At 46.4% G+C, this 26,787-nt stretch overlaps 1 protein-coding gene across 1 annotated transcript in view; it reads right to left on the bottom strand.

Moving 5' to 3' along the window:
* The window catches only part of MARCHF6 (membrane associated ring-CH-type finger 6), a 110,954-nt gene that overhangs the window by 74,146 nt on the left and 10,021 nt on the right, over nt 1-26,787 (bottom strand). The window contains exons 2-10 of the mRNA XM_077310435.1: nt 24,672-24,768; nt 20,627-20,700; nt 16,387-16,530; nt 14,415-14,487; nt 12,857-13,025; nt 7,057-7,249; nt 6,007-6,068; nt 2,686-2,718; nt 2,457-2,508 (exon numbers count right to left, since the gene is read on the bottom strand). Coding sequence (XP_077166550.1) covers nt 2,457-2,508; nt 2,686-2,718; nt 6,007-6,068; nt 7,057-7,249; nt 12,857-13,025; nt 14,415-14,487; nt 16,387-16,530; nt 20,627-20,700; nt 24,672-24,768 — 897 coding nt within the window. The remainder of the gene's footprint in view (nt 1-2,456; nt 2,509-2,685; nt 2,719-6,006; nt 6,069-7,056; nt 7,250-12,856; nt 13,026-14,414; nt 14,488-16,386; nt 16,531-20,626; nt 20,701-24,671; nt 24,769-26,787) is intronic.

Raw genomic sequence — 26,787 nt, 5'->3', positions numbered from 1 at the left:
CAAATAAAGAACAGGGAAAGAGAAGCACTACATGTTCAATATATATGTATCTGAGCGTGAGAGTTCAACTGAGTGTCTTTGGGTCAAAATAAAAGTAGGAAATACTAATGGTATTATGGTGGAGGACTTGGATAAGATGCTCCTGGACCAGATTACAAAGTTCTCAAAGAGACGGGACCTGGTGGTCATGGGAGATTGCAAATACCAGGTATCTGTTGGAAGACCAGCTCTGCTAAAAATGAAAAGTCCAATAAATTCTTGCACACTTTAGTTATATTCAAAGTAAGAAAAAGAATAGGGACACAGTAGGACCATTGTGGGGACAAGAGGGGAGTGACGAGTGGAGTGCCTCAGGGATCTGTCCTGGGCCCGGACTTGTTCAACATATTTATGAATTATGTGGATGAAGGAATAGAGGAGGTGCTTATTAAATGTGCAAATGACACTAAACTGGGAAGGGTAGAAAAAACACCAGAAGACAGAATCAGAATGCAAGATGATCTTGACAGGCTGGAAGACTGGGCTAAAATGAATAAAATTACTTTCAATAGGGATAAATGTAAAGTTCTCCATTTAGGTAGGAAAAAATCATATGCATCACTATAGGATGCGTGAGAGTTGTCTTGGCAGCAGTATGCAAAGTATTTTGGCGGTCTTAGTAGACCAGACACTGAACATAGACTCAGCAGTGTGACTCGGTGGCTAGAAAGGCAAACAGGATTTTGGGCTGTATTAAAAGAACGATAGTGTCCAGATCACGCAAGGTGATGTTACCACTTTGGTAAGACCTCACTTGGAGTCCTGTGTTCAGTTTTGGGCACCACAACTGAAGAAGGTTGTAGAGAAACTGGAGCGTGTCCAGAGGAAAGTTATGAAAACAGGGAGCAGTTTGAAGACCAAGTCGTACAACGTGAAGGATTGCCTTATAGAAGATGGAGCAGAGTTGTTCTCTCTTGCCCCAGAGGGTCAGACCAGAACAAATGGGATGAAATTAATTCAAAAGACATTTTTGGCTAAACATCTGGAAGAAGTTCCTGACAGTTAGAGTGGTCCCTTGGTGGAACCGGCTTCCTCAGAGATGGTGGATTCTCTTTCTTTTTTTTTTTAAGCAGAGGCTAGATAGACATCTGACAGAAATGCTGATTTCATGAACTTAGATTGTGAGTGGGCGGGCAGGTGTCAGAATCCCATGACTGCTGCCATGACATCTGTGAAGCAGTGTGCATCCATTTTGATTGTAATGCTCAGCCTGTCTGTCTTGGCTTTCTGTATTCTGTGCACTGCTCTGTTCTTCTTTGCAACATTTCCAGGCAGCCTGATCTGTGTAGAAGCTGTAGCTAGTGGGACCAGGCCCGGGGAGGTTTGGGCTATTGTCTTGGCTGTTTTCCCGGACGACACCTGGACCTGGGAGGGGGCTCCTTCTTTTGGAGTGGGAACATCTTTCACGGGAAAACTTGGGGTAAAGTGCTGTCTTTTGATTGTACTCATCAGTTTCAGCTTTGATAGTCAAAGGTATCGATCTGCTTTGAAAATAAACGCTTTCTTCCTAAGAAGAGATTGTTTCCAGTCTGTCAGCCTGACAGCAGGAAGGGACATGCCAGGCTTTGTCTCTTGTGGCCCTTCCTGGCATCCCCAGGGAATTGCTAATTGCTGCTGTGCGATGGTAGGTGAATTCCCTCCAGGCCAGGCTGGATTCGGAGGTGTTTGGTCGGGCATGAAATTGGGGTCCCTGTTGGTGAGCAGGTAGCTGTGTGTTCCTGCATTATGCAGGGTTTTGAACAAGGAAGTCTCTTCTAGCTCTATGACTCTGATTCCCCAGGGGGCTCAGGGTAGCTTAGAATATTTAAAATACGCAATAATTAACTATTAATCTCAGTGTTAAAATTCTAAAATTCAATTTAAGAAATGTTATACAAATCTAATTGTACAGAAACCCACAACTGCCTCTCCTTTGCACAAAGGACTGAAACAGTGACTGAGCTGGAGGGCCATATGCAGTTCTCAGAGAGGGATCTGCAGGGGGAGATTTGAGCCAAGAGGCCAGCACGGTTCGAGATGTTATTTCTAGGCCTCAGCCACAGGCTTGGCAGATCTGATGGAGGTCCTGCCAGTCTCTGCTCACATTATGCTGAGCCTCCCGTCAGGATCCGGCCAGGGCTGAGAAGGCCCTGCCACTGGTTTCAGCCCATTTCACTTGTTGCCGCCAGGGCCGCTGAGTGAGTCTCAATGGCTAGACCTTCACTGAATCACAGGAGCATCTAATATTTCCTATCAGTTTGTTTTGTTTACTGTCAAGATTCGTTTTGCTTGCAATCAACGGCTGACACTGATGACTAAAAAAGTGGTGCAAATAAACTGTGGAAATTACTTTTTGACATCTATCATCTTGTCAAGTGAAAACTACTCCATCACCATTTTAATGTGGGCACCCTCTCTCTACAAATGCAGTCACTTACCAAAGACAAGTATGAATAGCGTGTTTAGTGAGACCACCCAGAAGACATGTTCCTGAGGGGAGAAAGGGGAGCACAGATCAGTTGGAGCATGGAAATTCTTAATGAGTGCCCATAAGAACCCTTTCACTGCTTATATAGGATTCATTTAACATATATTTGGATTCTATTTCCTAGATCAAGTCACAGAGAGCACTGCAGCAAATATGAAAAACAATAGAAGCTCACTTACTAAAAAGACCAGGGATCCATCAAGCCCAAGCATCTAGAAACAAGAGGAGTTGTTAAAAGTCAGTGAATGTTATTTTCTGTGTCCCCACAAGCATCAGCATTCTCCCCAGATTCAAGAAACTAATTTTCACCACCATTTCTACAATGTCAGGATCAGTGCCTGTTCTCTGCCATGATTTGTCTATAGACAGGGGTGACTCCATCTTGCCTGTATTTCAGTGTACCTCTCCTTGCATACCATGTAACCCAAGCCTCTTCTCTGTTCCCATGTTATCATCCTTTGTAGTGCCTGCTTTGATTTGTTTGTGCTTTGATCTCGGCCCGCTCGCTCTGCATATTGTAACAGCAACATAGTAACAGAAACCCTGGGGTGCCTGTGAGTGGCCTTATCTTGTCGCTGGCGCCGGCTGGCCCAAGGACGCGCGAATTGTAGCACCTCTGGCAAGAAGCCTGGGATGGCACCTGGGAGGGGAATACCCTACCCTGGGAACATTCAAGTTTTGGGCGGGAGAATTGTATTGATAAATGCTTGTAGTTCTGTTGTTTGGCAGATTTGACTTCTGGAGTTATAGTGACTAGAGTTAACCTCCATTAAAGCTTTCTTTTCACAGAAGTTTTGTTGTGAGTTCTTTTAGCACTTGACATACAACCCTGCATTCTTCCTTCCATAGGAACACACATCTCTTCCTAGTTGTGAAGCAGACTGATTACAACTCTCAGAGAATGTGTGGGCCAAACGCTGCAGTGGATTCACATGATACCAGCCCAGTGGGAAGCAGCAGGCCTTCATGAACTGAAGGCCGTGAGTGATGCATTTGCAAATTAAAGTGAATACCAGCTGATGCAAAATAGTCAGATGCCACTGCATGGGGACTAAATCTAAAGGTTGGATCATGTTCAAGCAGATATTTCATTTTACGTTAACTCAGCAATTTATGGCAATTCTGCCACAGTTGCAAGGCCAAATATTGGCAAGAACGTAGGACGTAAATGACTGAATTGTGTTCTTCATCCAGCCCAAGTAATAACCATTTACCTCTAGAGGATTAGACTATGAAAACACAGCTCCCGCTGATGTGTGAACAGCTGTAAAGCTATGGAAGAAATACAAACTTAAGGGCATAATTGTTTCAGTATCTGATACCCTCACTGCTGGAAGAGAAGAAAACAGATGTCCTGGTAATAAGAGACAGCAAAGAGCCCATAGCTGGATTCATGAGCAAGGAGCCCTGATCACTCAAGTAGGAAGCAGGTGAATCTGGAGGGGACTAGGGCAGCCACAGGTATGTTTAATGCTGTCCTTCACCACTAGCCGTCACTCCCTCAGAGTCAGCACTTGCCCCATGTGCCTGAAACAACAGGCCAGAAGTTCTCAAAAGTGTGTCTGACAAAAGGAACTTTGACTCTCAAAAACTTATGCCCTAAAAATACTGTTGGCCTCTAAGTTTTACAGACAAAATCTATCTGTCCTACTGCAGTCCAAGATGGCTCTCCCCTGAAAAGAACTTCTCCAGTTCTGGGTTAAGCCCCCCCAGAAGACACAAGAATTTACAATAGAACTGGAAATCAAACAGGAGCTAGGACCTTCCCTCTGACACAGTCCTGAAAAAGAATTCTGCAAGGAGTAGCCAGGAGAGTCTGTCTTTCAGTCTGACTTCTAAGGACAGGTGGACCCTGATGGATGAGCGGCCTTTTTGCAAAAAAATCACCCATCTTCTGCAAATATTTCCCCATCCAATGGCTGCCACATTGTCACTAAACATGTTTTCTGACCACCTAGGTTTGTAAAAAAATCTGAATTTTAAAAAAAATCACAAAGTGAGGGGGTTAAATATCTCAAAAGTAAAATAGTGCAATTACAAAGAAGGTTCATTACTACTCATGTCCAGCCCATGGGCTGTGGCAGGCCAGCAGAGCAGCTCAGGGGACCATACCACTTGCACCTTGAGAGGCTGGGGGCCACACGGGGCCAAGAGGTGGCAGTGAAACCGCCTGGCAGTGGCCGCATCAAGCCTGGAGGCAGCAATGAAGCAGCCCAAGGGTAGCCATGGGCCTAGAGACGATCTCAGGAGAGCCCCAGGCTGCCCTTTCAAGTAAATGCGGCTGGAGATGGAATTCTCCCCCAGCAAATCCTTCAGGCCCGGCAACAAAGGCCTAGCCATGGTGGGCTCCCCAGGATCAAAGGCAAGAGGAAGAGGGGAACATGGAGGCCTGGCAGTAGAAAACCTGAGGATGGGGGGAGGGGGGCTTTGGGAGCTGCCGTAAGCCGAGTGTTGGCTCTCTAGCATCGAGGTTGTGGGGGAGGCCACAGTGCCCTGGTGACAGTGGCTGCAAGAGTGGAGTGAAGCCATAAAGTCTCAAATGGCAGTGACTGGAGGGGGGAATAAAGTTAAGAGTGGGAAGGCCACCCCCAAGTATTGAGGCCCCACTTGTTATCTCTACTATCCACCAGCAGTTTCAATATGCCTGCCTCACAAACAGCATGTGATCTGGGGCTTCCCAAAAGGTAGACAAAATTTAAAAGAGGGGCCCAGGTCTCAGACGTTTCACATGCCAAGACTGCATTATTTGAACATCTTCTCTTGCATTACTATACTAAGGTAAACAGTTATATAGTAGATGTGGGAAGTGCGTTCTTTTAGCAGTAAGTGATCAAAGTTGGGGGGAAACAGAAGAATGGGACAAAAGTCTGTTAGTTGAGAGTCAAGAACATGGTTTACAGATATCCATCAAAATTCTTCGGGACTACATAGTTTAAATCAGACTTTTTCCCAATTTTTACCCTTCAGAAACCCCTGAAACGTTCTTCAGGCTTCAAGAAACCCCAGAAGTGGCTCAATTGTGCAGAAGATGGTTGGGAAGCAGAGCTGAGGACACGCCCTCCTGGGGCCCTTGCCCTTCCCACCCCCTCCAGGTCTATCACGAAACTCTGGTTGAGAAAGCCTTGTTTAAATGGTGGAGTTACCCACCCACAAAGGAAATGTATTATTCCCACTAATCCATGTTGGGAATTCGATCCCAGCAGTGGGCTCAAGGTCGACTCAGCCTGCCATCCTTCCGAGGTCGGTAAAATGAGTACCCAGCTTGCTTGCTGGGGGGTAAACGGTAATGACTGGGGAAGGCACTGGCAAACCACCCCGTATTGTGTCTGCCATGAAAACGCTGGATGGCGTCACCTCAAGGGTAAAACATGACCCGGTGCTTGCACAGGGGATACCTTTACCTTTACCTTTATCATCATCAATTGGTTTTTAAAGCAATTATCACTATTTCAGGCACTCCAATTCTGCATGACAGAGTTTCTGAAACATGCAAGTCTTACTCTCTCCCAGGTAAGCTCTTCTGCTGCTCGATCCCACTCCAAAGCATTCCAGTTCATGTCATCTAAACAGATAATTATAATTTTAAGATTGCTAAAGGAAGAACTTGACCAGGACAACACAATTTGCATAATTAGTCTGGCTTCTTGTGACTATTATGAGCCCCATAGGAGTTCTAACAAAAGGAAAAACAATGGGATGGTTGCTATAGAGAGATGTCAGCTATCTGGTGTCCCTGGCAGAAACTGAAGCCAAAAGTGAACCAGAGTCCCAAGAGCCTCTGCGGCTCCTCACTGTCTCTCTGTCACTCCCCCTCCTGCTGGGTTCTCAGCCAGTGCATCTCCTATTCCCAGGAAACGCAGTGCCCTTCACCAGGCCATCTGCACTTCGCATGCCGTGTCTTTGGTGCTTAGACTTCAGCACCTTTTGGCTGCTGGGTGTAAAATTGGCCATTTTCACCTTGTTCCCATTGCCATTTGATGATAAAAGCTTTTCAGCTATGGGAAGTGAAGACTGCGGGATTTTAAAATGCTAGGGCTAGGGAAATCCCTACATCTAGCCTTGTAATGAACTAGCAACAGAGGTTTCCTACCATGAAATTCCAGATGTAACTTCTTGGACCCCATTAAAACTCTGATCTTTTTCTGTGAAGAACACCCAAGTGTTTTCTCTGGCCCACAGTGGAAAGTAACCTTAGTTTGTGACACCTGGTTAAATTTAAACAACCATCCTGAAGAGTCGCACACTAAATCCTTCTTAACACAATGCACTGCTTTTAATATAGGATAGCACTATAAAAAGGAGAAAAGAAAAGGGGGGGGCTAGGTCCTCCAAAGCGTTTGGTTCCCCTAAGACTAAAAATCAGTGTTTAAGAGTGCTCGGGAAACAGGCACTCAAGGAAGCTTACAGAAAACACATGTATCAAATTACATATCAAAATTTGACATAAAAATGTTCACCACAGAGCGTGGGTAAACCAGTACGTTGTTAGCAGGTACCCAAGTACAGCTTTAGAAAGTGGCACAATTATTACCATGAACGAGCAAACACACCTTGAGCTCCATTGTTTGCATCGGCTGCATCTTCAACTACTACATCTTCTTCATCTTCATTGTCTTCCTCTTCTTCATCCGGTGGTTCTTCCTGGATTTCTGGGTTCTCACCAACAACGGCATTCTCAGCAGGCTGGTCTGCAGGCTGGTCCAGTGCAGGATTTTCAGCTCCTCCATTTCCCGCACCCTGAACCTGCACAGAGAAAAGTCAAAGCAGGGTTCGCTGAATTCAAGGTTCTGCTTGCAGAATGGAAATCCAGCAGTGGGCTGGACCCCTAAGGAACAATAAGCAGACAAGGGATTACCTCTTCCTTCCTGCTATCCCCCAAAAAACCTTTAAGGTCTTCGGGGTGTGTATGTGGGAATCCTTTCCACATGGCCTGGACGAATTCTTCTATGAGGAGCACGCTAATATAAGGGGGTTTCCTGCCAGGTCTCCCTTCTGGCAGAAGCCCTTCCCACATTATTCCCAAGTGTCCCCAATCCTTGTGAAGGAACTGGGGTGCGTGCGTGCGTGTGTGAAATTTGGGGATAAAAATAAAACTTTCATGGCTTTATTTTGCTTTTTGTTTTGTTTTTATGAATGTCCATTTTAAAATATCCAGTGGTAGAAATGTAAAGACCTATTATGTCAGCAGAGAAACTTCCTTCTCAGTACACCAGCGCCCCAGAGGAGTTACTCCAGTTGTGGGGAAGGGGGATTTAATTTTTATTTTTTTTAATATCTCAGGGAGGAGTCAGGAGGACAGAGTGGATTTCTGCTCATCTGCCTTGCCTCTGGCAGCCTTGCTGAATCCTCACACAATGCAAAAAGAATGGGAGAGAAACCTGAATCTACTGCACTCTTCCCATTTCCCCATCACAGAATTTATTCTCTGAGAACTGCCAGCAGAAAAGGGGATGGTGGCATATAAATGTAATAAACAAACAAACAAATAAATGAAATGACTGGAGGAAAGCTGTTGCAAGCAAAGAGATTCAGGTATACAGGCTGTTGCAGGCAAGGGATTCAACATAGGTAGCTAGGCCAGGGGAAGAGAAGCCAGGTAGTGAGCTGCTGGTGAGTGCTGCTTCCTTCTGTTCATACAATGTTGGGAGGGTTGTATGACTTGCAGGAGAGTGGGGGCTATTTGGGTAAGTGTTGTGCTTGTCTGTTCACTGTCTGGGTGGTGACTGCAGCTGATTGGATTAGGTGGTTGATTGTTGTGCAGAGGGGGAGTGTTTGCTTGTGGCTGACTGCTGATTCAGCCCAAGCTGGAAGTTTTTATAAGTATTCAGACAAGTGCAGAAGGATACAAACTACTTCTGCAATGCACTGAGGCGCTACGGCTGGTGATGGAGCCAAGTAAGCGACATGCATTGTCTGTGGCATACTTGTGTTCTTACCTCAGGGTAACTGCGATTAAACCTGCATAATATTTAAGTTGGTAGTTCTACTACAGGAGAAGATACATATGCAGGATTAAATTACACGTAAATTAAAAAACTAAAACCCTGGGACACACAAATGAAGGATTACAATGTCTCTACACTAATGCATAAAGTATGGGAAACAAGCAGGAAGAACCAGAAATCCTAATAGAGGAAGGAAACTGTGATCTAATAGAAGAAGAAGAAGAAGAAGAAGAAGAAGAAGAAGAAGAAGAAGAAGAGTTGGTTCTTATATGCCGCTTTTCTCTACCCAAAGGAGTCTCAAAGTGGCTTACATTCACCTTCCCTTTCCTCTCCCCACAACAGACACCCTGTGAGGGAGGGGAGGCTGAGAGAGCTTTGAGATTACTGAAGAAGAAGAAGAGTTGGTTCTTAGATGCTGCTTTTCTCTACCCAAAGGAGTCTCAAAGCAGCTAACAGTTGCCTTCCCTTTCCTCTCTCCACAACAGAGACACCCTGTGAGGTGGGTGAGGCTGAGAGATCCCTGATATTACTGCTCGGTCAGAACAATTTTATCAGTGCCATGGCGGGCCCAAGGTCACCCAGCTGGCTGCATGGGGGGGGGGGGTGCAGAATTGAACCCAGATTAGAACTTGTCACAATTTGTTGTGCTCCACACAATCAAAGGCTTCAGCATAGTCAATGAAGCAGAAGTAGATGTTCTTCTGGAACTCCCTAACTTTCTCCATGATCCAGCGTATATTGGCAATTTGATCTCTAGTCCCTCTGTCTCTTCGAAATCCTGCTTACTTAAGTAAGATTACTTATTACGTATTACTTAAGATTAGGTATGTGAAATTTGATGCAGTTAGAAATTTACTGTTAAATACTTTTAATTTTGCTATATGAAATATGAGGAAGGCAAAATTTTCTGTTAGAATTTGAAGAATTGCTATGAAGTCATAATAAGAGTGGTTGTAGAGTGAAAATGTAATGATCAATATTGTAATGCAAGGTTTGCTTATAATTTGTATTTTCATCACTTTTTAAACAATATTGTAATGCAAGGTTTGCTTATAATTTGTATTTTCATCACTTTTTAAACAATATTGTAATGCAAGGTTTGCTTATAATTTGTATTTTCATCACTTTTTAAATAAAATTAACGGGGACTGCTCAGTCAGTCTCCATAACCCCTGGACCTACTTGGCTTCATATTATGAATATGCTTCCTGTGTGCAATTCTGCCATATGATAAATTAAAAAACACCCTTACAGATTTAGTTACAGTACTTAAAAGGGTCAAACAAGAAATGACAAGAATGAACATCGACATTTTAGGAATCAGTGAACTAAAATGGACAGGAATGGGTGAATTTAATTCAGATGACCATCAGGTATACTACTGTGGACAAGAATCTCGCAGAAGAAATGGAGTAGCCTTCATAATCAATAATAGAGTAGGAAAAGCAGTCTTGGGATACAATCCCCAAAATGACAGAATGATCTCAGTTCGAATCCAAGGCAAACCATTCAACATCACAGTGATCCAGGTCTACGCCCCAACCACTGCTGCTGAAGAGGATGAAGTTGATCAGTTCTATGAAGCCCTACAACACCTTCTAGAAGCAACGCCCAAAAATGATGTGCTTATCATCATGGGGGATTGGAATGCTAAAGTAGGAAGCCAAAAGATAACTGGGATAACAGGCAAGTTTGGCCTTGGAGTACAAAATGAAGCAGGGCACAGGCTGGTAGAATTTTGTCAAGAGAATACAATGGTCATAGCAAACACTCTTTTCCAACAACCCAAGAGACGACTCTACACATGGACATCACCAGACGGTCAACACAGAAATCAGATTGACTATGTGCTCTGCAGCCAAAGATGGAAAAGTTCTATCCAGTCAATAAAAACAAGACCAGGAGCTGATTGTGGTTCAGATCATGAGCTTCTTGTTGCAAAATTTAGGCTTAAATTGAAGAAAGTAGGGAAAAGCACTATGCCACTCAGGTATGAACTAAATCATATCCCCGACGAATACACAGTAGAGGTGACAAATAGATTTAAGGAATTAGATCTGATAGACAGAGTGCCTGAAGAACTATGGACGGAGGTTCGCAACATTGTACAAGAGGTAGCAACTAAAACCATCCCAAAGAAAAAGAAATGCAAGAAATCAAAATGGCTGTCTGAGGAAGCTTTACAAATAGCTAAGGAGAGAAGGGAAGTGAAAGGCAAGGAAGAAAGAGAAAGATACACCCAACTGAATGCAGAATTCCAGAGAAAAGCTAGAAGAGATAAGAATGCCTTCTTAAATGAACAGTGCAAACAAATAGAAGAAAACAATAGAATGGGGAGGACCAGAGATCTTTTCAAGAAAATTGGAGATATGAAGAGAACGTTTCATGCAAAGTTGGGTATGATAAGGGACCAAAATGGTAGGGACCTCACAGAAGCAGAAGAGATTAAACAAAGGTGGCAAAATTATACAGAACAACTATACAAGAGCGAGCTTAACATCCCTGATGACCACAGTGGGGTAGTTACTGACCTGGAGCCAGACATACTGGAATGTGAAGTCAAATGGGCCTTAGGAAGTCTGAGCAATAATAAAGCTAGTGGTGGTGACAGCATTCCAGTTGAACTATTCAAAATCTTAAAGGACGATGCAGTAAAAGTGCTACACTCAATATGCCAGCAAATTTGGAAAACTCAACAATGGCCACAGGATTGGAAAAGGTCAGTTTACATTCCAATCCCAAAGAAGGGCAATGCCAAAGAATGTTCAAACTACCGCACCATTGCACTAATTTCTCATGCTAGCAAAGTTATGCTCAAAATCCTACAAGCTAGGCTCCAGCAATATGTGGACCGAGAACTTCCAGAAGTACAGGCAGGATTTCGAAGAGGCAGAGGAACTAGAGATCAAATTGCCAACATACGCTGGATCATGGAGAAAGCTAGGGAGTACCAGAAGAACGTCTACTTCTGCTTCATTGACTATGCTAAAGCCTTTGATTGTGTGGAGCACAACAAATTGTGGCAAGTTCTTAAAGAGATGGGAATACCAGAGCATCTTATTTGTCTCTTGAGAAATTTATATGCAGGTCAAGAAGCAACAGTGAGAACTGAACATGGAATCACTGACTGGTTCAAAATTGAGAAAGGAGTTCGGCAAGGCTGTATATTGTCGCCTTGCCTATTTAACTTGTATGCAGAGCACATCATGAGAAATGCGGGATTAGAGGAGTCAGAAATTGGGATCAAGATTGCAGGGAGAAATATCAACAACCTCAGATATGCAGATGATACCACTCTAATGGCAGAAAGTGAAGAGGAACTGAAGAACCTGTTGATGCGGGTGAAGGAGGAGAGTGCAAAAGTTGGCTTGAAACTCAACATCAAGAAAACAAAGATCATGGCATCCGGCCCTCTCAATTCCTGGCAAATAGATGGGGAAGAAATGGAGATAGTGACAGATTTTATTTTCCTGGGCTCCAAGATCACTGCAGATGGGGACTGCAGCAAAGAAATTAAAAGACGCTTGCTCCTGGGGAGGAAAGCTATGACAAATCTAGACAGCATCCTAAAAAGCAGAGACATCACCCTGCCAACAAAAGTGCGTTTAGTCAAGGCTATGGTATTCCCAGTTGCAATGTATGGCTGTGAAAGTTGGACCATAAGGAAGGCCGAGCGTCAAAGAATTGAGGCTTTTGAACTCTGGTGCTGGAGAAGACTCTTGCGAGTCCCTTGGACTGCAAGGCGAACAAACCGGTCAGTCCTAGAGGAGATCAACCCTGACTGCTCTTTAGAAGGCCAGATACTGAAGATGAAACTCAAATACTTTGGCCACCTCATGAGAAGGAAGGACTCCCTGGAGAAGAGCCTAATGCTGGGAGCGATCGAGGGCAAAAGAAGAAGGGGACGACAGAGAATGAGGTGGCTGGATGGAGTCACTGAAGCAGTAGGAGCAAACTTAAATGGACTCCGGGGAATGGTAGAGGACAGGAAGGCCTGGAGGATCATTGTCCATGGGGTCGCGATGGGTCGGACACGACTTCGCACATAACAACAACAACTTAAAAGGGGGGCATTTTGCTTGGGACTGTGCTATCAAATTGATAATGGGACAGCGCAACACACACGGTACAACTGGCATTTACAGCAACCCCCTGGGTCAAATCTAAGTGACATCCAAGGGACTATTGGCAAAACAATGTTCAATGCAGCAGACCATGCACCTTAATCTAACTGATTTCACAAATAGGTCAAAATCTGGGGGGGGGGGGAGGGAGAGAGAGGGAGAGAGGGAGAGAGGGAGAGAGAGAGAGAGAGAGAGAGAGAGAGAGAGAGAGAGAGAGGCGGCTTCATTCAAAGAAAAACTCATGCTAAAAGTTGGAACTGATAAGGCGCATGAGAGAGTACCTCATTCGGCTGCCCGATGCCATTAATGGCTTGCTGTTGGTTTTGTTCCAGCCACTGTGGTGCTCCTCCATGGACAATTTGTTCACGTAACCATACCAGGCTGATAAATGCGCAGAGTGTGCACGTCACCACGAAACAACCTTGCAAACAGTCTGCCAGTAAATTCTCTCTGTTGAAGAGATAGCCAACACATTATTTACAATTGCTATTGCCAGGGCATCCCTCTCCCACCGCCCCATGCGTGCATTCCACAGCCTCCCTCACTGCACTACAAGGATAGCAAAGATCGCAAACAGACACAAATTATCCAGAATCAGGTGCCAAAGCCATCAGCTTTTTACAATCCTACTGCTCCAATGTGCTGATACTTGAACTTCTGGATAATTCTATATAAAAAATACCTGAAGCTGCCTTGCACTGAGCCAGGCCCTTCAACCATCCAAGTCAGAATTGTCAGTGGCTCTCCACAGTCTCAGGCGGAGGTCTTTCATATCACCTCCTGCCTGGTCCTTTAATTGGGGGTGCTGGGGAATGAACCTTCTGCATGCCAAGCAAAGTTCTACCTCTGAGCCACAGCCCCCCCCCAAAAAAACCCATTATTTTCATATTTCTCTCGTTCATCAGTGTAATGAATCTGATCAAGTAATCTATTATGTTGACAGATCAGTTCTCCTAAAGAAGAAAAACAAGTGCATGAGTCAGGGCAGGGGCCCCCAATGTGGAGCCTTCGGGCCCCACTGGATGAGGCTCCTCCACAGCAGGATTTCTGACCGGCCACTGGAAACATGGCTGTCTGAGCAGATCAAAATCATCTGGCTACGGCTGCTACCAACAGTGTTGGTTACTCTCCCCCCTCTCTCTCCTTCCACTCTCCCAGTGAATATGGCCCCCTTTGTCCTCTGTACTTTGGCTTTCTATGCCTGTGGCCCCGCCTCTTGAGCGAGCCACTTGGGGGCTGGCTCTGCCTCTCGTGCTGCCCCCACCACTCAGAGTCAGAATCCCAAACCCTGGGCGGGTACGAGATATGGGTTCCAAATACCATTCATGCACGTTGAAGAGCACTATAAACAATAATCTTTAAAAACATTAAAGTAGAGCTTTGCATTGGTGTAATTTTTCTAAAAAAAATAACACTATACTGTTTAGGTAAAAAAGAATCGGCCACTTTCCTGACATAGCCTCTCAAGGAATACTTAACAATAATTAGTAAAATGCAACAAAAGAACAACACAGAGATTTGATCAACATCATCACATTAATTAAGTGCTTTTATCAAGGGAAGAGTGGACGGGATTCTTGGCAGAGAGCAAGGTAACTTTCTCAAGCTCTGCTGAAATCAGTTCCTGGCAATCCTTTAAGGACCAGCAGATATAAAAAAACTGCCTTGTTTCATGTATACACTCAGTCATCACTTTCCTTGTTACTCAATGAAGGACATAATCTGGCAGAATAATTAGTTTTGGTTACCAAGTTTATGAAAAAGAACAGCAGCAATCAATTATCAATTAGATTTCAGAAATGCAGCAGAGAAATGTTCCAACAGGAAGGCAAAACTTACGTGGACAGCATATCTAGCGGCAGTGTCAGTAAAGAGCTCACAGAGCCAGTAAACAAGCACTTGTAGATGCGGCCTAGTGAGCAAAGAAAGAAAGACAGAAAAACTTCCGCTGATGAAAATCCGGGTCTGAAAGAGCTTAGCAGTACCCTCAGGTTCACTCTACCCACGGTCAATGGCCAGCACCTGGATATGGCGAGGGAGGAGAGCAAGGGGTGGGGCAGAGAACGCTTGCGCCAACAGCACGATCCCACGCCTGGATAATGCCTCCCTCTGTGCCAGTCCTCTGGCCCTGCTGTCCCTCTAGTGCCCTGGGGGAGGGGTTCTCAGTGCCGAAGGACCACCTGCTTCTACACTGTCCTGCCTGCTAGTTGAGCTCAGCATTAATTCCCTGGGATGTGCTTCTTTCTTCCTTTTCAGCTCCTAATCAGTTTGCATTCAGGAGAAGATATTTTTATTTCCCAGACTGGGGGATGCTTAAATTTTGAGTGTTGAACAGCCTGTTTTAAGATGAAATTCATTCAGGTCGGGAATGAACCCCGTGGTTGCATTTCTTCCTTCTCTCATATGCAGAGCATGACCTGAGAACTTCCTGAAGCCTAACTCCATCTTGTAGAACCCTGGACCGATCAGAATTGGCTCCTTCTCCACAAACCTGGATTCTTCCTGGCACAGAATCCCAGCTTGTGGAGAAAGTATCCAAGTGTCCACGTACTTACAGATTAATCCCAATATTTCAGAAGCAGGAAACCTTCAACTGCACTCAACCCATGAAGTTGTCTTCTATTGCATGATACTGTCCACTCAGATTGGTGGCAGCTCTCCAGTCTCACAGAGGTCTTTCACATCCCCTGATACCTGATCCTTTGAGAACTGGAAATACCAAGGCCAGTTTGGTGTAGTGGTTAGGAGTGCGGACTTCTAATCTGGCAAGCCAGGTTCGATTCTGCACTCCCCCACATGCAGCCAGCTGGGTGACCTTGGACTTGCCACGGCACTGATAAAACTGTTCTAACCAGGCAGTGATATTAGGGCTCTCTCAGCCTCACCTCCCTCACAGGGTGTCTGTTGTGGGGAGAGGAAAGGGAAGGTGACTGTAAGCCGCTCTGAGCCTCCTTCGGGTAGAGAAAAGCGGCATATTCTTCTTCTATCCCTCTGGGCCACTACTTACAACTGCAAGATCAGAAGGCTGGGAAAAGCCTCTCTTTGCACACCAAGCCGTTGGGCCCCAGAGGACAAAAGAAGGAGGGGTGGGACACGTGAGCAGAGTGAGCCAGGCTTGGAGTTGTTACAATAAATCTGTTAATGACATCTGAAGAATCATTAATTATCAAAATTTCCAACCCTCATCAATTAATCATTACATCTTTTCATTAAAATAGACTGCATTTGCTTGGGTTCCAATAATTACATTTTAATCAAATTACCTTATGTTTCACACTGAATCATATTACCTAATCCATTTTTACCAGGACTTCATAAAAAACAACAAAACTGACCCATGTCACTCTTGTGTAGCCAACACAGAACTACAGGCAGTACAGGTAGGGCTCTCACAGAAACTGTGAGAAACAGCAGCAAATTGAGGCCACTTAATTATCACAAACTTTTTACTACCAAAGGTTTTATTGCAATCAGTGAAATTCTATGCCCGCATTCCAGAAACCCACCCTTGTCCTTTCCAAGGCATCAAATGCTGCTAGGCCCCGTCCGTTTCATTTCGGCTGCCCACCTTCTCCTCTGTGGACCCACAAAGTCCACAGTGCACAGTCCACCGGGTCGCGGCAGGAGTGCCTGTCGTCCGCTGGGTTTCTCCAGCAGCGAGGATGCTCTCAGTGGCCTGGACAGGCCAAGCTGTTCCTTCTGCGGCAAGGGCCCTTGCTGGGCTCATCAGTGCTACCACCCGCAGCAGCCAACCCTGCTCCCGACTACCCCTGGGACGGCCAGCCACATACAAATAAAAGGGGGTACTTACATGCTGTGAGGGGCACAACCCCCAACCATGCAAAGGCCACAAGCGTATAGTGAAACCAGTATCGTATTGCTGTGCCAATACTTGTAACCAGTCCAGCAAATATATCTTGGATTGGAAGCCGGGAAGGCATATCTGGGGAATAAACTAAGAAGGGGTGGAAACAATCACACAACCTGAAAGGATTATAAATGGAACATTACTACACACAACAAATACACTAGAACAGGGGTAGTCAGCCTGTGGTCCTCCAGATGTTCATGGACTACAATTCCCATGAGCCCCTGCCAGCAAATGCTGAAGATGTAGATCTGATTTCTGAACCCCTGTCTGAAGTTGCCGTGAGCCTCTCTGTTTCTCCAGCTCCAGGCCAGGGGGTAAAGGCACTCATTGCACGGCACGGCTGAGAGGAGGCCAGGTGAACAGGAACCGGGACAGGCCAGCACTTCCCGCGGTGAAGCCCAACAGACGGAACGCCTGATCCGTTCACAAGCTTTGTAAGTGGGAGGAACCCAACCAGGCAGAGAGCCTGTGCCCACTCCGGCCATGGTGAAGCCCTGCCAAAGCCCAGGGAATGCCAGAGCACCTTCCTTAGGCGGCTGCCGGGGCAGGCAGGGCACCATGTCCAGGGTGCCAACTTCCCTTTCCCTGGCATGCCGGCACCCGCAAACCAGGAGGCACGCCTCCCCCCCCCTCTGGCGCTCACTGTGCCCGGTGCAATCGGCCACCTCCCGGTGGAGCAAGTGCCTTGCTGCAGGGGGAGGCATCAGAGCCTACAAACGTGCAGGCGCGGCAGGTCCGCGCCTGCGAGTTTGCAACCGCTGATGTGCCGGCGCCCACAAACACCCACTGGCGCACCAGCTCCCACTTCCCCCCTGCAGCGCTCGCTCCACCGGGAGGTGGCGACTGTTCTCGGCACAGCAAATACCGAGGAGGGGGAGGCACACCTCCTGGTGAGCTGGAGCTCCGCCTCCCTCCCCCCGCCGCAGCCTGGTACCGAGGCCACGGCCCCATACTGGGCTGCAGTCTGGTGGTTGGGGAACACCAATCTATGGAGACTGTTCACGAGGGAGACAGAGCCATTTCCTCCCCATGGCCAGGATAGAAGATGGGTCAAAGTCTCTTCCAGGAGGCTCTGTAGCTGTTCTGCGACCACGTGCTGAATTACCTTTCCCAGAAGTCGCAGGTTTGAGACCAGGCAGAAGCTGGCCAGGTTGGATGGATCCAGCATTGTTTTTTTCAGAAGTGGTCTCACCAAAGTCTCCAGAAAAGTCCCTGTAGCCAGGGACAAGCTGACAATCTCCTGGAGAAGGACCAGGATCTAGGGGTGTGCGCTTCAGCTCAGCCGCCTCGGCGATCACCGAAACCTGAAGTGGTGCATAGGAGGCCAGTGCTGTGAAGAGGAGGGCGGCACCAGCGGCACGCCAGCCAGCAGCAGCATGCAGGCCAGACCTCTGCGCCTGCCTACAGCTGCTGGCTGGCGCACCGCCACCCCTCCTCTCCATGCCACTGACCACCTTGGGCTGCGGTGATTGCCGAAATGGCCAAACCAAGCCGGAGCACACACCGCTACCTGGATCTCCTCGCTGCCAGCCTTCAGCAGCCACAAGGGTCACAGGTCAAGTCTTTGTTGTTGTGAACCGCCCTGAGCCGTATGGGGAGGGGCGGCATAGAAATTAAATATTCCATTCTCAGGGTGCCTGTGGAAGGACAATGATGTGCCAGGGCTCTGCCCACATCAGCTAAGGAGTGGTCCAAAATAGAACCCTGAGACAGCCAAGGGGCCTCCAGTTCTGTGACTATCAAAGTTGATGGGCAGGTCGTGGCGGAGTTTCTCCAGAAAAAAAGCTTGCTAAGGCCTCACAGTTCATATCCAATCAAGTAATTTTGGACATCATCAAGGTAATCAAAGATGGAATATTATATCAAATAAGGTAAGCTGGATGTAAGCTCGCAGAAGCAACAGAGGCTACAAAATATCATTTTTTCTGGCATTTACTGCCATTACATAAGTATTCATAAGCATGTTATAGGATGTTCTTGTCACTTTGTTGCGAGTTTTTCTCCAAACTTGCTCTCAATGGGGGCTGGCCTCAGAAGAGACTGGACAGGGCATTGGGGAATGCAATCTTCTAATCAGACAAAGGGCCATCCAGTCCAACTCACCACCTTTCTCAGGGGCTTAAAAATCACACAGTCCTGACAGGTGCTCATGCAATCTCCTCCTAAAACGTCCCACTCTCCACCACGGAGATTCCACCTATGAACAACCTTCACCATCAGAAAGTGCTTTCGAATAAGGGGAACCGCCTTCCTGTCATTTGGACTTTGTCTCTGCAGCTGCAGTAAACAAGCTGCCCCCCCTCTTTTACATAATTAAGCATGGCTATCCCATCACCCCTGGACCCCCTCTTCTCCAGGCTACACAGACCCAACTCTCTCACCCTCTCCTCCACCTAAGGCCTGGAGTCCAACCCCTCCACCATCCCAGTTGCCCTTCTCTGAACACATTTCAACTTGTCAATGTCCTCTTTGAACTGCAGCGCCCAGAACTGGACACAACAGTCCTAATGAGGTCAAACCAATGGTTTGCCCAATATGATGGGTGGCTGTGGAAAGACAGTTGTGCCCGTCTTCCACTAGTCATCTGCTGAGTTGCCAGGGGCTGGGGGTGCATTGGATCACATAGACTCTGTTCCAGAATCTCACAGGATCCATAAGTCTCCTTGGGTGAGAATAGTTTGCATAGTTACCTCATACAATAGTTACCTCATACCTCAATTAGGACTGGCCAAAGCTCTCCCAGATCCTAGACTGGCAACACAGGCTAAAAAACCTGGGCCGAAATCCAAACCAAGTGGGGCTGAATACTATTAGAGGGATTTAAGCAGGTTTAAATCAGGGGAGTTTACAATTTTGGACTACTCTATTCCTGTGACATTTCCAAATAATTTTCCCCTTGGTATTCTGCTTCCAGCTTCAAAACATAAGGCAGGGTGGAGGAAGGAGAATGCACAGTATCCTTGTTTTTCATGTCCTATTCAACTCTGAAATTTTAAATTGCTCTTTCAGACTGAGGACTGCAACAAACATGCTGCAACGAAGATCTTTCAAAAGCGAGATTATGTCCTTGTGAACTAAGTGTCCCCGACACATTATACTGGATTGCCCTTTGCATACGGTCCAGCCAAGGCATGCCAGGCCCCTCAGATCCAAATGGAGGCCTCATCAAAAAGATCTGATGTGTCAATTACTACTGAGTGACAAGGATGTCAATGGCACTTTTCTTATGGATGATTTTTGTCTAGTTCTTGAATCAAAGATTAAAGGTAAAGGTATCCCCTGTGCAAGCACCGAGTCATGTCTGACCCTTGGGGTGACGCCCTCTAGCGTTTTCTTGGCAGACTCAATACGGGGTGGTTTGCCAGTGCCTTCCCCAGTCATCACCGTTTACCCCCCAGCAAGCTGGGTACTCATTTTACCGACCTCGGAAGGATGGAAGGCTGAGTCAACCTCGAGCCGGCTGCTGGGATTCAACTCCCAACCTCATGGGCAGACAGATTCAGACAGCATATCGCTGCCTTACCACTCTGCGCCACAAGAGGCTCTGAATCAAAGATTACTGGTGCATTATTAGTAGTTTAGCTGTTTCCTTTGTTCATAAACCTCTTTTTATGTCAAAGGTTTGTGCATGTATGCATGCATCCGCTTGGTATAGTCCATTTGAGGGGACAGATACATGGCTGGTGAGCTGTATTTAGCTTGGCAGTCCATAAGGTATGACAGAAATGCTGATGTTATGAATTTAGGCAGATGGGGAGTGGCTGGGTAGGGAAGGGATGTGTCAGCGTTTGTCTCTTGTGGCCCTTCCTGGCATGCCCAGGGAATTGCTGATCGCCATTGTGGGATGGAAGGTGAATTTCCTCCAGACCAGACTGGATTCTGGAGGTTTTTGGTGGGGGGATCACTTGGCAAGAAGCCGGGGTCACTGTGGGGGGGGGGGAGTAGCTGTGAGTTCCTGTATTGTGCAGGGGGTTGCACTAGATGACCCTGTAGGTCCCTTCCAACTCTATGATTTTATTATTCCCTTTCTCCATTTTAACCTCACTACAATCCTTTTAGGTAGGTTTAAATCAGCAGGTTGGATGGAAAGCACCATTGCAAGGAACGTACGAATCCATATTCTATCGATTCAAAAAACCATAAAGGCAAACCACAGCACAAACTCATATCATGTACTTACTTGGTGTAAAAGCAAATCTGTGTTTACATAGTTCACAGTATTCTTTTCTGCTGTGTTTGAGCCACTGAACTAAGCTGCAATTAAAAAACATATTGCTAAAAGTTATTCACAGCTGAAGAAGTAATTTTTAAAGACACATGTAAAATCAGAAACTGTATATATATATATTTTTTAATATACTGATCTTTTTCTAAGAAGGCACTATTTCACATTTATAGTACTTCAAATATATGGAGGGAAAAATGAAGCTAAGTAGGCATTCCAAATATTTTTGCCTCTCTGATAGTGAATACATTTGTGGCGTACAGACTTGAAGGTCAAACTCTTCTTTGGAAGCCACAAGTACCACTGCTAAGAAATTGTTATAATAAATTGGTGGAAAGGGCAGCTTCCAAATGGATATGGGAGTAGCCTTCTCGTGGTCTCACAAAGGTCAAGAGGCTGCTGCCAGAAAAACTAATACACTCACGAGCTTCTTTGGATTCTGGTCACACAAAATACGAAATAATCTCCCTGTCTTCGGGGGAGTTCCCAGGGCGCTTACTGAAGAAACCATCGCTGGATCTGCGGGACCTGGCCAGCCACCACACAGCTTCACATCCTGCATTTCTGGATGATACGGGTGGTTGATGGGCTGCTGCGGACTAGCTCCTGGCATTCCTGGAGGAAACTTAGGTGCTTGATCCATATCAGTGGGGCTTTTGTCCTGGTCACGAGGTGGAGTCAGTGCTGGTCACCTTTATGGATGATCTCCAGCAGCAGCTCAATCAGGGCGGTTCAGCTGTCTTGTGATGCCAGATCTGTCGGCCGCATTGGACGTGGCCGACCACGAGTTGTTAGCCCACTGTCTTGCAGGAGCTGGGATCCAGGGACAGTCCTTTAGTGGTGGCACTCATTCTCCAGAACTGAGTTGTTGTGTGGGGGAAGAGCTTCATGCTCCTTTCAACTCCCTTATGGGGTCCCACAGGGGACAGTTCTCTCACCCACATTGTTCAACACCTATATGTGCTCAGCTGGTCCAAAGCTATTGGCTGGGTTGTCACCAGTATGCAGATGACACTCAGCTCCATATCCTTAGGGATGGCCTCCAAGACTCCCCCTCAGGTACATTCACCAGATGTTTGGAAGTCATAGCTGGATGGTTGGAGCAGAGTTGCCTGGACCTCAACCCTGCATGACAGAAGTCCTGTGGCTGGGTGGAAAAGTGACCAATCAAGAAGTATGTCTACCCACCTTGGCCAAGGTGCAACTTAACATCTCGCCATTGACCAGGAACTTGGTGCGATCCTGGATGCCTCCCTGACTATGGAGGTCCAGGTCAGGGGAGTAGCTTACATGGCATTTTCCCACCTTTGTCAGGTGAAGCTACTAGCACCCTATCTGCCCCAGAGCACCTGGCCACTGTCATCCATGCAACTATTACCTCCAGGCTTGACTTCTATAACTCGCTCTATGCAGGCCTACCCTTGTCCTTGACCCAGAAACTGCAGCTGGTGCAAAATGCACCTGCTAGGGTCCTTACAAGATCACCTTGGAGGGCCAATATCCAGGCAGTGCTGAGGCAACTGAACTGGTTACCAGTTGCAGCACAGATCAAGGTAATGGTTTAACCTTCATGGCCATTCACGGTTTGGGCCCCAAATATCTGAGGGACCACCTACCTCTCTGTGCTCCTAGCAGGGCACTTTGCTCGACGGGTGCAAATTTACTGGAAGTTCCTACCCCAATGGAGGTTCACCTAGCCTCAACCAGGGCCAGACCCTTTTCAGTCCTGGCCCTGGCCGGGTGGAATAAGCTCCCGGAAGAGCTGCTGAGAGAACTTCCTCTGTTCTGCTAAGCCTCCAAAATGGAGTTCTTCTGCCAGGTCCCCCCCACCCCATTTTCCCCTGAGGTGAGGTGGTCTGCGGAGCAGGCTGGTGGGAGGGATACTATTCCCTGCTGGGGAAGGTTTTAATAGGCTTTTATTGGGGTTTTTATTGTGAGGCTGTATTTGTTACCCTCAACGAGCTGTCAAGCACAGGAGTGGAGGGCTATAAGTATAATAATAATAAAATAAAATGTAAGCTTTAAAACCCAAATACATACATAACTCCATTAAAATGCAGCTGTGCAAGAAAATAAATTTCACTGATTTATCCATAGTAATCATAAATACAAGACTCTTTTACACACCTCTTGCTTCACTTCATGATTTATTGTATGGCAGAGTTGTACACAGGAAACATATAATACTATAAAAATACATAACTAAGTTGATATAACAGGTATGCAGGCAATCCCCCCAAATTGTTGTTGTTGTTAGGTGCGAAGTTGTGTCCGACCCATCGCGACCCCCTGGACAATGATCCTCCAGGCCCTCCTGTCCTCCACCATTCCCCGGAGTCCATTTAAGTTTGCAATCCCCCCAAATACTACTGGCTAAATTTTCAATCTACTAGGGAGAGTTAAGAGTTCCATCACGTCTTCCTGGAGCACAACACTCACATTTGTATGACAGATGAAAAACAGGTTGGTGGGCTGGTATTCAGGCCTTGGTATCTGGCCCCATTTAAACAACTAATCTGCACAACTGCCTAACTGACTGCATCCATGTTTGCAACCATTCATTCCCTTGATCAGAAGTTCGTGATCACAGGATTAGTGCAGATTTTATTGCTGGGTTTTGGAATCTTAGGCCTGTGTCAACTATGTCTTTGAGGACAGAAAACTCTCTGTTTTCAGTGATCTTTCTATAACCATGAAGAAGAGCATCTTGGCTTCAGAGATGTGGGAGAGCAATGCGGCACAACATGAGTAGCCAACAGGCTGGAGAGGCTTTATGGATCACTGAGTGGTTTTCATTGTTGTATTCAGTGGGAGATCACGTTTGTGGACATGGGGGCTGCTGATCCACACTGAAGCATTACATTCCACAGTACTATGCACCAGCCCCAAAGCTGAGCATCTAAGTGTTGTAGCAGATGCATCCCAAGCGGTATCACATAATTTTTGAATAATGTTATTTTGTTTGCCTATTTTCACTGCTACATTATTAAGATGGTGTTTATAGCTCAAGGTCCTGTCCAGGACATAACTATGCCAACATAGCTGTATGGTTGTGTGTAAGTCAGAAGCCATTAAGGTAGACCAAGCATTCTCCAAGATCGTGCCACTTCTGGGGTTCCTCGAAGCCTGAAGAATGTTTTAAGGGTTTCTCAATGGTAAAAAAGTTGAGGAATGCTGAGATAGACATTCAATTCACGGTCGGCAAGATTATTGCTGAGATGGAAACAGAACGATTGTGTTTTTCCTAGACGTGGGATCAGCCACAATATACAGTCAGATTTCGAGGTCCTGAGCCAGTATTTCCTCAGTCCTTTCCGCTGATTTGTGCTTCACTGCAATTACCATAAGCAAACTTCCTGGATATGACCTCAGGAACACTGGAGACGCACGGATGGAAAAGAACCGAAGCTCTGGGGCAGGCTGCTCCGCTGGCTCATAGGCCCATAATTTGTAAAGTTCTATTGCTCAGCGTGTTATTTAGGAGGGCTTGAGCAATTAAAATGTCCAGCTTGGAGTGAAGTGAGTCTAATTTACTCTACAGAAATCCCACAGAAATTGGCAATGAGGTGTCAAACACTGGCCGCGGCCTCCAACTCCGCAGCAGCGTTAACATCAGCAACCAAGTCCAGCACCGGAAGCCGTGCAGAATTCAAACGGATGCTAATGCCTTCATGGGATCCCTCCGAATGAGCAGCTCCAGAATCATTGTTATCAAACAAAGCAGACAGAACTTCGTCTCTATTCGCTGGGGGAACTTGGGCAGAATCCCCCCCTCCCGTTTTTAGTCATTTCAAAGCAGGGGGAGAATTTCCCTCTGCCTCCCTCCTGTGTTTAGTAGGGCCAATATCAGTAAGAGACAGCTGACAAGTTGAAACAACAAGAAATGTTGAGGGAAAGCTGGTTTTTCCACTCAACTGCCCTAATGTTTATAATTATGCAGGATGACACACACCAGTTTCTGAACAGGAATGGACATATATCACAGGGAAAGAAAGCTCACCATTCTTGATGAATGAATTTAATGCTGCCCGTGCACACACACGGATGATAGAGGGGCTTCTCGGGGGTTCCTTCAGATCGACAGACCCGGCATATATCTGTTGAAGACAAAATAGAAGCAACACAGAATCAAACGACAAGAAGAAAACTTTAAACTACAACGTGAAAACATTTAAGTGTAAGATATTTATTCAAGCTTCCTGGAATAATAAGTTTTGTTATATACAGTTCAAGGAAAAGGCAAACAAGATGAATTTTTATTTACTTTAATCTGCCAGCTACAATCCACTGCATTCTGATCCTGCTTTTCCTCCAGAGACTTTCTTATCTTTCATTTTGCAACCCCCCCCCCCCCCCATACTCCTGAACAGTCCCGCCTGGTTGCTGAGAGCAAGTGATTGGGTCGCCCACTGAGCTTCATGGCAGAAGATCTGGAACTAAGTTTCCACGGCAATCTTAGCACCATGCAGATCTCATCTTGACAAACACTGCAAAAAACAGGATTGTTCATGGACAGGCAAAGTGAATTTACTCTTCACACTGCATTAGGAAGAAAAGCGGCAGTTTTCTGCAAGATGTTCACAAGATGCCACTGATTTGGAAGAGCTTCATCACACAGGAAAAAAGAATGTGACAGGTGAGGTGGAAGAAAATACAGTGGTCCTCCTAACTAAGAAAAGAGACCAGGAGTGATGCAAGAGTTTTTCTATGCAAACCCAGAACAGAGAGGAAATATTTACAGGGGCAAGAAAAGGGCAGCAATTATGGCTTTTGACACGCACCATAAATGTCTAATGCACTTCACACAATCTAAAATCTATCTATATAAAATGGAAAAGCAAAAGATGCTGGCATCCCTCTACAATCCAGCCAGAATTTTATCCAGAAGAGCTCTTTGAAGGGCCTCTTATCCACGGGCCATATTGCCCGCATTGGCGGCGGCAGCACTTCGGTTAAAATCACCGATAATCAGTTAAAATCACCAGCGCGGGCGCCTCTCGCACCAGGGCTACGGAAGGCCCGCGGTAAGCAACTGCGGAATCTTCCGCAGCTTCCTGGGTAAGCCGGGGCTGCAGCGGGCCGGCACTGTGCGTAATCGGCAGCACCAGACTTGTCGTCCCAACCAGCCCTGACCCTACCGGGTCCCTGTAGGAACACTGCGCGCCGCTGCGGCCTCCGCGGAGCCCCGGAGTTGGTAGGGGCGACCCCTTCACCCCACCTGTGCTTGCGGAGGAGGCCTGCCCCCCTACTCCCTCCCTGGGCCGACCAAACCTCCCCCCGCCCCTGGCTTACTTTCTGGCCCCAGCGTTCAGCGCGGGCATGATACACCGGGGCAGCCCAGCATGCTCCGCCCCCGTGCATACACGGGGAACGGCAGGGCATCCTGGCCCGGCGCAACAGGACGGCAGCAGCGCACAGTAGCTGCAGCTGTGCATAAGAGGCCAAGCTAAGCAAACAGCAGCTTAGATGCACACAGGAGTCAGAAAAGACAGGAAGCGACTCCCATCTGAATGATTTGATGAGATTAAACAGCAACGTTTACACCTGAGAAAGTCACACTGACCTTTTGTAGCAACCAGCACCTGAAATTCTGCTTTCAGTTTATTTATTTACAAAATGTACACAACAACACAGAGAGGCTGCACGACAGGGAGCAGCCAAGGTCACCCACTGAGTTGCAGGGGTTGCTGAGGTCCTAGTCCAACACTCATCACCGTGCCACACTGGCTCTCACAATAATGCAATGAGAAAACACCCTCCAAATTCCAATCAGCAAAGTATTAAAAACCTAGCCAGCGTATAAAATCAGCATAAAACATTCAGCAACCAGAAAGGTAGACTATACAGACAAGAAATGTTTTGCCCACATGGAGTTTGGTAGACTCATGAATCAGCAAATCATACCTCAGAGCTTGGTCCAGAAAACTACTCATGCATAGGGAAACAAAAGTCAAAGGATTCAGTTGTCTTTATACTAACGCCCGAAGCGTGGGCAATAAGAAGGAAGAGCTGGAACTTCTCATGCTGATGGAAAGGTATGATCTAGTAGGCATCACAGAAACTTGGTGGAATGATTCTCATGACTAGAATGTAATAGTGGATGGATATGAGCTGTT

This window comes from Paroedura picta, chromosome 14 (genome assembly GCF_049243985.1).
Source record: "Paroedura picta isolate Pp20150507F chromosome 14, Ppicta_v3.0, whole genome shotgun sequence".
NCBI lineage: Eukaryota > Metazoa > Chordata > Lepidosauria > Squamata > Gekkonidae > Paroedura > Paroedura picta.
The sequence above is the reverse complement of the archived record's forward strand: the minus strand, read 5'-3'. Positions and strand labels throughout refer to the sequence as shown.